This window comes from Parasteatoda tepidariorum, chromosome 4 (genome assembly GCF_043381705.1).
Source record: "Parasteatoda tepidariorum isolate YZ-2023 chromosome 4, CAS_Ptep_4.0, whole genome shotgun sequence".
NCBI classification, from domain to species: Eukaryota; Metazoa; Arthropoda; class Arachnida; order Araneae; family Theridiidae; genus Parasteatoda; species Parasteatoda tepidariorum.
In genome coordinates this window covers 44,166,517-44,178,025 of record NC_092207.1, presented here as the reverse complement: position 1 = coordinate 44,178,025, position 11,509 = coordinate 44,166,517, and the positions used below count along the sequence as shown (strand labels likewise).

The 11,509-nt window shown below is 28.6% G+C and overlaps 2 protein-coding genes across 2 annotated transcripts in view; both read left to right on the top strand.

Annotated features, from left to right (window-relative positions):
- LOC107443921 (glucose dehydrogenase [FAD, quinone]) overlaps window positions 1-11,509 on the top strand; it is a 127,303-nt gene that overhangs the window by 35,653 nt on the left and 80,141 nt on the right. The gene's annotated exons all lie outside the window — the stretch shown is intronic.
- On the top strand, window positions 7-6,262 carry LOC122268277 (glucose dehydrogenase [FAD, quinone]-like). The gene is made up of 3 exons (XM_043055717.1): window positions 7-97; window positions 2,747-2,969; window positions 5,954-6,262. The coding sequence occupies exons 2-3, from the start codon at window positions 2,785-2,787 to the stop codon at window positions 6,093-6,095; spliced, it is 327 nt and encodes a 108-aa protein (XP_042911651.1). The 5' UTR covers window positions 7-97; window positions 2,747-2,784; the 3' UTR covers window positions 6,096-6,262.

The following is an 11,509-nucleotide window of genomic DNA, read 5'->3' as shown; positions in this document are numbered from 1 at the left end:
GGTACGGTAACGTTACAGTCAGCAGATCCTCATAAACCTCCTTTAATTGATCCAAACTATTTTGCTGTATCGGAAGATTTGGAGGATATAGTTGAAGGTGAGTATGTGCGTTTAAATAAAGCAATTGATTCTAACATTGTTTTTTGAAGAAAAGTCTGTTCGAATTTAGTTTCATATATCATTAACTCCAAAATTATTTTATGCAACGAGGTTCATTAGTCCCAATGATTGTTCTTCATTGCGAAACAAATTTTATGTTATGAAATAAATATTTTTTTTTATTGCTATAACGTTTTGGAAAAATAATAATTTATCTTTGGAAAAATAATGTATTATCTTGTGAAAAAGTAACATTTTTAAGCGATTGTTATTTATCCTTTTTCTTATACCAACATTTTTTTATATCTTTATCAAATTTTAATTACTTATATTGTAAATATCAAAACATTTTAATGATAGATTATAATGAAGTTTATTTAAATAAAACTGATTGCAGTATAAGATCATTTCAGCAGCTATTGCGACTTCCCCGTTGAATGAATGAATTTAAGACAATAAGTAAAAAACAGTTGGTTAATAATAGTTAGTTTTATTAATAAGCTCAAACTTTTTTTCATCTGTTGTAATTTAATTGGAATCGAAATTTTTTTTCCCTTTTTTTCTCAAACATCCATCTTTTTCACTAATCTCATTTTAGTCAATTATAATACGTAACTAACAATTATCAACAGTTTAAGTGTCGTATGTGTTCATAAAAACTCGAGTGTTTACGTAATTTGCAAAATATATTTCTTATCATATTCTTCCATACATTTGGAAAATTAATACTGTTTCGCAAAAACTAAAGAAATATTTTTTTAATTTCTTTTTTTATTTTTTTAATATTGATAAGTGAAACCTCGAATGTCTATAGAAATATAATCACTTCAAAAAAAGAAAAAAAAAGTACTAACTTACGAATGAAATAAATCAAACAAAGAAAATTGATTTTACTGTTTCAGAAATATCAATATCTTTATTAAAATTACGGTCTTTTAACTTCTCTTTGCATTAAAAATTCTTACCGCGTCATCGTTTTGTTAGATGGTCAGCTTTACCCTACATTTCAGTTTATTGTGAACAAAAGTTGTGACACTTAGAAATCATAGTACTGACAAAAATATATATTCAGTAGTAATTGAATCAAGGGTTACAGTTAATAGTTGTTAAGCAAACTTTGAAAACTCCCTAATACTCATTAGTTTCATTCAAAAAGTCGCCAAGATAAGTTTTTAATGTAATTTGTCTTCTGAGTTAAATTCAAAATTCCAAAAATGATGAAAATGAAAAATTTATGAACGAGAATATGGAGAGAAAAAATTTTCATTATTGATATTATTCTAATTGTGCATAAAAAAAGCAATTAATTTATTATTGTAGCAAGAGCTGAATGTTTTTATATTCAAAAAAAAAGAGAGAAAGAAAAAAAGGAGAAGTGAACAGTGAATTATTTGACAACATATTAACACAATTTGGGAACAGTATCAAACTTGAAAGATGTACATATTTGTGTTTATTAACATTGCAACAGTAATTTGTGGAATCTTTAATCAGTGGCGTTAAGAAATGAGTGGATTTCCAAGTTAATCTTATCGATAAGACACCCAAAAGAAAAAGAAAAAGAGTTGTCTGAAGTTTGACAAACCATAAAAAAAAGGAAAAAAGAACGTAACTCGAAAGGAAAAGCAGCGGAGCACTATCTATTTATAAAAATTTAAATCTACAGTTTAAATGCATTTTCATGCAAACGTATGCGGAAATTATTCTTAAATGTAAAAAAATATATATTTAAATTTCAATCATTCAAAAATATATTACTAAATTTGTTAATATATTACTAATAATCAAATTTTATACGAAATGAAAGATTTAATTTTTTAAGTAAAATAATACTAGTGATCTTGTAATAAAATTAAAATTTGCAAAATTAATCATCTGTAATTCTACCTGGATGCCTGGCCAAGGCCTCTCATCCCCCTTTTTGTACAATGATAATCCTTTAATGAAGGAAATAATTTTCCTTTGCACAGAGATAAATTAGCGTTACCAAAACTTTCTACTCAAACATACAAGGATTGAGTATTACTGCCGTTACAAAAACTGAAAGAGATTTACTAATTTTTCTTTTCTGGGTAACACAGACGCGCAAATTAGTTCTAAGATTAAAATCTTCCAAAAAACACGTTTTGTAAGAACAGAGTATTTTTACAGTACTAAGCAACAATAAGTTTTTTTTTAATGCAAACCGATATCCTGACAAAATCTCCAGTAATAGGTGAGTGGTTCATAGATTCGTGTATCACTTTGAAAGGTATTTTCGGTATACGGTACGAGTACTGTTATGGTACGAGTTGTGGGTGCTTATTAGTTTAGTAACTCACCAAGTTTTCAAAATCAATAAATTAATATTGACTATAATGTTAATAGTGAAGGGCGTTGTGAAGGACAAGGGTTCAATCCTCAGTGGCGGCTTGAAGTCCACCTAGTTTCAAATGAAGAATGGGTACCAACATATTTGTGCAATGCTGGTAGCATTATTTGCATTCAATCTGTAATTTGGTGCAATGCTGAAATGCATTACCACAATTACACCGTTGGCAACAAAATTGCGTAGCCTTGAATTCCATGACTCCCTGGCCAACAACGAGTTGTTTGGGAAATGCTTTACTTTATTATGTTTACGATTATTATTTTGACTATTATACAGGTATAAAAACTTGCCAAAGGCTTTCCGAAACTCAAGCAATGAAATCTATTGGAGCTAAGCCTCTCGACACTGTGTATCCTGGTTGTGAAAAATTTCAAAAATATAGTGATGATTATTACCGTTGCCATGCAAGATCTGCACCAATAACACAAAATCATGAAGTGGGGACAGCAAAAATGGGTCACCCAAATGACCCAACGACAGTGGTTGATCCAGAGTTAAGGTAACATTTTGTGTTTAAATTATATTTCCTTTATGAATACTTATTTTATTTAAAACAAATAAACTGGTTACCGTTGATGAAATGGATCGGTGAAGGAAAATTAGCATAGCTTGTTCAGACTTATAATAGCATGAATAATAAAATATTCTAAAATTATCGCAATAAACATACGTTTGAAAGAATTTTCTGCTTACTTAAAAACACTGGTTTTAAATTCCAGGCATTTATGAATGTTAAGCATTACCTGAGGGCCTTTAAGGTATCCGACTACCTTAAAAAAGAGGATTTTCACAAAAAATCACTTTTTTATTTTATTGCTTTATAATAATGCCCAATTTTTCTAGTTTTAAAAACTAGAAAAANATGTCAATAAAGAACTGATGCCTTTGGATAAAAACAATCTGTGTGGCAATCGAATAATTGATATTGAGATCCTAATGGTGATATTAGCTTCATTATGTTGTCCGGTTTGCTATGATAACAAATTGCATTTAGAAGAAAATTCTAGATTTGAGCTATTATAAATATTATAAAAAATATTTTTTACTTCTAATTATTAATAAAAACTATATTTAGACATATATATTAAAGTGTGAAAATACAGTAAGATGGTTGTTTAATAAAAAATTGTTCCTGTGTTAAATGCTTTATAAGTAGTAGACTTTTGATGTTATTCACTAAATACTTTAAAATATCGCTAAATAATACGTTAAAATATCGCTACGTTAAATAAAACTAAGAAAATGTGTGAAGGAATGTGCCCCCTATAAAATATAATAACTTCCTACTGACAAACATTCATAGTTTTTAGAAAAAATGTAATTATAAACTTTAATTGTGTTTTTCTCAAAATGACAATTTTGCTGTTTTTTGTCTACGGAAAACAAGATAACTCAACTAATTATAATAAATTTGTCTTCAAACTTTCAGAGATTGTTTCTTGTATTGGTGGTTATGTAACAGACCTCCAGAATTCAGATAACTGTATTATTTTTTGTTTTATGAGATATTTTGCAGTAGATAATGTGAAGAAAATGTGAAAAAAAATGGAAAAATATGCTTAACACTCCATAAATTTTTTTAATTTCATGATATCATTTAAGTTGAGGTTCATAACACTTCAGAGGGTTATACGAAACGGCTCAAAAAGTTTGATAGCTGCATGTACAATAGTTTTTTGTGTAGAGTGTTTTCCGTTAATGAGTTATTTTCATTAAAATTATCTAAAAAATACTCTTTAAACAAAAAATTTCCTGTATATCAAACTTTTCTCCATTAAATAAGTTTATTTAAATTAATATACAATATAAATTGCAATAATGTTGTGAAAAATATTTATTTTTCAAAAATTTTGTCCCGAAGGTAGTCGGATACCTTAATTAAAAAGAATCCCTATTAGAGAATTTATTTTTATTTCTTATTAGTTTTAGACCTATCTGAATAAACTGTGGTTGTCGGCTGTTGTACCATAAATCATTAATTATAGATTTACAAATTATTTCACAAATTTGACTATAAAGATTCAATAGAATTAAAATTACCTGATTCTATGTCCATTCTGTGAATCTTCTTTTCAATAACTCAATGTTTTACTGACTCATTTGTACGACTCATTTTACTGACTCATTTCTTAGTTTGTAAATTTCAGTTATTAATTCACATATTTAGAGATTAACGTTTTCAAAACCTACAAACCTATAGCAGTCCGCAAAATCATCCATTAACTGCTATGCTGTCCTTGATTCACTTAATCATCCTTTCAGCAATACACCGATTCATTAATTTGTCTTATAACTAATTCAGTAATTAACCATTTCTCCTTTTTTAGTTATACACCAATTCTTGATTTAACAATTTACTAATACGATTTGCTGATTTATTGGTATGCTTACTTTTGTCTTCTTATTTTTCTACTTTATTCAAAACATGCAAAACATCTGGAAATTAAAAAAAAAAGAAGAAAGAACGAAAAAACACTGTATATAATATTAGTAACAATAATAAATGCACGGTATAAAACTGTCATCATAAATGTTTAATTTCATTAGCTGAAAAATTGTTTGAACTTGTTAACATATATAACTGAATTCTGAAATGTGAGATAAACCAGCTGAATACTTTTTGAAGGAAAAATTCAAAAAATATTATTACTATATAAATGTGAGGAAAACGAGAAGGAGATAGCATCGACAGCTGGAATGTTTCTATAATAAAACCGCGTAATAATTTCATACGTAACTTGTGACAATACGATTGATAAGCAAATTTAAAGACAAGGTTTTAATGTTGTTGTTGTCGTATGCCATTATGGCAAAGAGGTTGCGCTTTTTCTTTTTTTTCCAGTGGCGCCAAATATGGCCCAGAATTCGGCTTCTGACACACACATACGTCACAACCCGTTTATAGGGTGGACTCATTCATACATTCATCCACAGATCGTAATTTTGCCAGGATCTGAACCAGAGAAATCCGGCTCTGCAAGTAAGACCTGTCAAACTTCAGGTCAGCCAGCAAAAGACGCACACAATTCTTGTAGATCAACACAGATCAGTAATTGTAAAACTGACAATCTTCTCAGAATCCTGAGATTGGCAAAAGTTTCAGAACTGTTTTAATTTATTCTAGCTATTGCTAGATGCCGATTAACTCCGAAAAAGACATGTACGGAACAAAGTCACTGTACCTTTTTACAGTATTTTTAATCTGTCCTACAGTTCAATAAAACTTTAATTATTCTATTCATTATACATTTACTGTTTTTACTTTTAATCTAATAATGGTTTAACCTTTAATCTTCTTGTCGTTTTATGATAATAACTAATGGGACTGCTTACATTACAGTAAGCACTTTTATAATTGTAAATACTTTTAATGTATAAAATTGATTAATGTATTGAATTAAATGAAAGTTGATTTGCTACATTTACTTTTATCTTTAATATTATTTTGTCTTAAGTTGTCTTTCATTTATTTATTTAATTTAGGGTAAAGGGAATAAAGGGCTTGAGAGTTGTAGATGCATCAATTATGCCGATTGTACCTTCAGGAAATACTAACATTCCAACTATTATGATTGCAGAGAAAGCCTCTGATATAATTAAAGGAGGTATTCATTGCCAAAACTAAACTGATATATTTATTAGTATAATTTATTACCAATTATGATGCGATGGAAATCATTTCATACAAATACCAGCAGATACTTCATCAAATCAATACAAAGTGAAAGCAATTATAAAATTGATATTTTGCATTTTAAATGTTTAAGTAGCAATAAAGTATTTGTAAATCAACCAGTAGATTACTTGAGAGTAATTTATTTCTCACTCAATAAATGTTTGATTTGAGTTTCTCCAGAACCAATGCGGGACTTTTTCCCACTAATACACTTGTTCCCTTTTATGCATCGTATACTTTTATACATGCTCTTTTAAACAAATTAATGTGACTCTAACATGCATACATCCCTTTGACTTTTGAGTTGCCTGTTCATCTCTTTCCAAAATATTACTGTTTATTTCCGATAAGTGAATCATTTAACGTATTTTTATTTAAAAAAATCATTAATTTTTTTTATTTTGGTAAAAAGGCTTGTATTTTTAAAGAAACAAATATTTTCGTTATTTGCTAAAATCCAGATGCAATATGAGATTCGTTTCAATTTTCCCGATTAATTTGATTCATCTATACAATTGAAGAAAATTATTTCCTGTAACCGTAACGTATTATGTTATTAATTCTCATTGATTTCAAGTCCCGCAGAGGACTGATCGTTAAGACACGGTTCCCCGTGGAACATCGAAGTCAAGCATCACTGGTTGCGGTCAGTAATCGGGTAAGTGACCACTTTGTTCACCTTACGTATGGATCGAAGGTGAGCAGTATACCTGTAGGTCTTCGTTACACTGTTCTACCGTAAAATGCTTGACTTTGCGCGCAGGTTGTCGAGCTACCAAAACAGGGAGGCCATCCCCGCTGCAGAGGATCAAAATTGCAATTGCATGTCATTGGATCATTCACATAGATGTTTCCCAGACCGTCACCAATAGCCAATTGGGCAGCTCTAGTGCGACGTAAATACCAACTACCTATCAACCTACCTCATTGATTTCACAATTTCTAGGTCATGAAAGACAAGTAAAAATGTATTATTAATAACAATTACCAAGCAAGACTAGTATTAGTATTTGATATTGTTGAGTAGTTAGAGAATCGGACTTCGGTCCGGTTGACCGAGGTTCGATTCTCGACTCCGCTAAGAGCCACCGAGTGCATGCAATATACGTGCTCGTAAAATCTGTGCAATCGAAAGTCCTGTGATCGGTCGCAGAGAAGTATCATGGGTAAAGGGATCTGAAGAAAATTTCCAGCCCCTTGAGATCTATGTCTAAATTGAGGAAATGGCCTCACAAAATTATGATGGTATGTCTGCGGATTATCCTCAGGGATGTTTACCAGGCCGTCCTCTATAGGCAACTGCGCAGCTCTGTTACAACATAAATATCTACCTACATCTAATATAGTTTGAAACGATTGTGATAAACTTAACTGAATACATTTTTTTTAGTTTATTGTACAGATTTTAGTCTTCATTTTATCAAGCAGTAACAAATACAAAAATTTAAAGAATTTACGCATATATAATTGAACAACCATTTTTTTTTAAATTATCCATAACTTGCTGTACTCCTAACTTGAAAAAAAAAATTTTTTTTAAACTACCTGAGTGTAACTTTCATTGCCCATAGGTTTGCTTAAAAAAAACTTTTTTGTTTCAAAAAAAAGGCAGTGTTTTGTAAATTATAAGTTATACAATTAATTAGTAACATAAACTAAAAAAGGTAAGTTACATAATATATAAGTTTAAATAGCATAAAATAAGTTAAATTTACATGAATTACTCGAAAACAGTCGAATCAATTAAAAAATCCCTACGCGCAACGAAAACTATTTATTATGAAACTTTTTTCATATTTTGAAATAAATTGGTTAAAAATTGTTCTACTTGGTAATAAGAGAAATGATCAACAAATAAGAGAAACGTAGTTTTGAATAAATTGCTTTTAATGTTTCGTGAGCAAATTCATATGAATACATAAATTTTTTTAGCTAACTATAATGCATCAATACCAGATCCATAACATGCTTTTTTATCACTTTCAGCAGTCTCGAGCGCTAGTCTATCCCTTTTTCTTGTCGATCGACCCTCATCTGTAACCCATGTTTTATAGAGAAACAGCCAAAATTTGGTGGTATTCTTCATTTTTAGCATATTTTCTTTATCTTTTGGGCTTACATTTATTTCTGATTGTTCCAAAACTGTCTAAAACCTCGAAATTCAAATCAAAGTTTTGTTTAAAAAATGCTTTTAAATATTCCTTTTTGAATGAAGTTCAGTTACATAAATAAAAAATCTTACAACCAATTCCCTTTCGAAATCCCTGTATTTAAGTCAAAAACAAGCAGAAAAAAATTATCTCTTTCGTGATTGCAATGGCTTGAATAACTGTAGCTCTAATATCTAAACCTCAACACCCTCTTAGAGGAAACATTTCCTTCAGGTATTTGCTTTAAGATGATATATAAAAATTGGAAGAAAGGAGGTTGTGTGTTGTTCATGAAAATTACTTTTCTTTTCCATAAAAAAGATTCCTTGAAATTTCATACGCATGAATACCAACTTTCTGAGTCTATAAGAGAATTTTTCAAGCCCCCAAAATTTTACGAAAATACGAGTCGATTTACACAGTCGTAATAAAGTTGGACATTTGTTTATCGTGAAATATCAAAGCATTATAAGCAATGAGATATATATGAATAACTTTATATCAGTTCACCAAAGTATTGAAAATAGTTTATCAAAACTATTTTCAATGCAGTTAATTTTGTATTTTCTCACATAGTATTTTCTTTTCATATAAAGGTGCTTTTAGGAACAAAAATTTAAACTAAGTTCAGAAAAATTTTAGGGAAAAGAAAAGTTGAGATATAGTGCATTTAAGAGTATTTCAAAATCATAACACAATGAAAAATTTTAAAACATTCCAAAAAGCTAAAAATTTAAAGTTTCCAAAACATTTTTGTGTCAGATAACATTAGCAGTGTTGTCATAGAGATCTCACTTTGGAATAGATTCTACTTCATGGTATCTGCTGAGTCCAACAAAAAATCATTTTCACCCCTTTTCTAAAAATTCGAAATTCCACACTTTTTAAAAGATTTTAAATTAACATTAGAATCAATATTTTGTTACACACCTGGTATCTGTCGAATGGCATAATATAAAGAGCAGCTTGTATACTTTCTGTTTTCCATTTGTGTAATAGTTTTTTGCCTTTCCCTCAACTATCTATTTCAAGAAAATCAAATGTTATCATCAGAGGGTTTTTTAATTTCAGAAACTTTCAATATTTGCTTTTTCTCAACGGTCGACTTATATACCAACGCACCTATATATATATCCAGTNTAAATTTGAGTTTTATGGTGTTTTAAGAAGATTAACAATAAGATTTCATAGACCTTCCTCATTATTTATAAACTATTTTTACATTATCTACTCTATGTTTAAAATTTGGATTGACTTTCTGAATTGCACAAACTGCATAGATTGCATATTAATTTAAAAACATAGTTCAATTTAAATTATAATTAAAATTTAACAAAAAATTATATATCAAAAATATTTTAGTTGGTGCAGGACAAATTAATTTTAATAAAATTGAAATTGACACCGTTTGTGTGGTTGTGTAATATGTATGAAAAAGTTAAGCTGATAGTACTTATAAACAACAGCTTAGTATTATTAAGTAAAAGCTAAACATAAGCACTGTAAGTGTATCTGAGATTTCAAAGATGGAATAAATTTACTTCATTAAGGAGATACTGTAAAATCTCAGTGTAAGTCACTTATTCCTTGGGTGCTTTCATTATTTAAAACAGAAATTTTTATAATTTATCTCAATTCAAACAAGCGTTTATGCATCAATATAAAAGATCAGCTATATTAAAGTGTAAAAAAGCAATGAAATTCGAAAATTTTTCCAAAAAAAAATCTTAAAATCAGAACAGATGTTTTATTAGTCTCCAAGCAATTAAATATGAGATCACAAATTTCGCCAGTTTAATTTGATCACAGTTTGACGTGAGCAAAACATTTAAAGCTGTTGTGAAATTAAAATGCATACAATTTCCATCGAAACAACAAAAGCATTAATATCATAACTACATCATCATCAGTGAAGAGTTGCCATTATATATGTTTTAAATGTCAACAATCACGCCACATATTTTAAATGTAAAATAAAAATATTTTTTTTAATTATACTTGATAGAGTGTAATATAACCTTTATAATAAATTATACTTAAAAGATACATTGTTAAATAACTCAAAATTTAATTTGATAATTTTTAAGAAAAAGAACTGAATTGAAATGAAATGGTAGGAATAGAAACTATTTTAACCTGAAATGATAAAAAACTCTTTATTTTAGCTAAAAGTTTAACAGTGAAATTTTAGCTAAAGAAAAAGCAGTGAAATTTTAGCTTTGAATTTTAGCTAAAAGTTTAACAGTATTTACAAATATGCAACCCAGAAATAAGCCAAAATAAAAATGCTAGTTATCTTTGATTTTTGTTGTAATTTATTATCTGTAGCTTTTTAAGTAAGAATAACCTAATTAGTTACTTTTGACAAGTTGTAAAACAGTACTATTAAAAATCAATGAAAATTTAAAATAAATAAAAATAATTAATAAAATTTTTTACTACCTGTTCACAGAAAATAATACTTATACTTCGAATTCGATATACATATACCACCAGGAAAAGTAATGAATAATGTAACTAAAAGGTTATAAAACTTATTTTTTCCATCTTAATTTATGCCCCATTTATTAATCCTCTATTTTCTGTGAAGATAATGCATTTTATGCATTATTATATTGATTAGCATAAATTTTGTAACAAGAAGCAATCAACAAATGTCTTTCAATAAAACACAAAAAAATTTATGTGATAAAAAGCAAATATAAAAATAAATAATGTTTTTAAATTAATTTTCTAATTTTGAAATTTATATTTCAATACATTTGAAGTATTAATGACCATAATACATTGAGCCTCGATTAATATTTCGACAATCAAAAGAAATTAATCTCGGATATTTGAAATCTAAATAATCAACCACGTTCGATAAAATTTATGTTAGCTGTGACACAAAGTGATCCCGAAATAGATTATTTAATCAAACCAAAAATATTATTTTCTTAAACCAAAAATATTTTCTCAAAATCTTCAAATGTTTGTCAAACCAAAGTCGATGGAATAAAAATAACTAGGAGGCTCCGCCCCCTGCTCGCTAACGCTCGCCATCCCCCGAGGATTGCTACGCAATCCTATGTGGTTCACGCCGTGAACCATGGCTCGCTCGCCAATGAACACAATGTTCTAGCACAAAGACATAATATATTATCATCAAAGACATAGTATTTTATCATCAAAGACATAGTATTGTACTTATGTAGAAGAATTCTACCAATG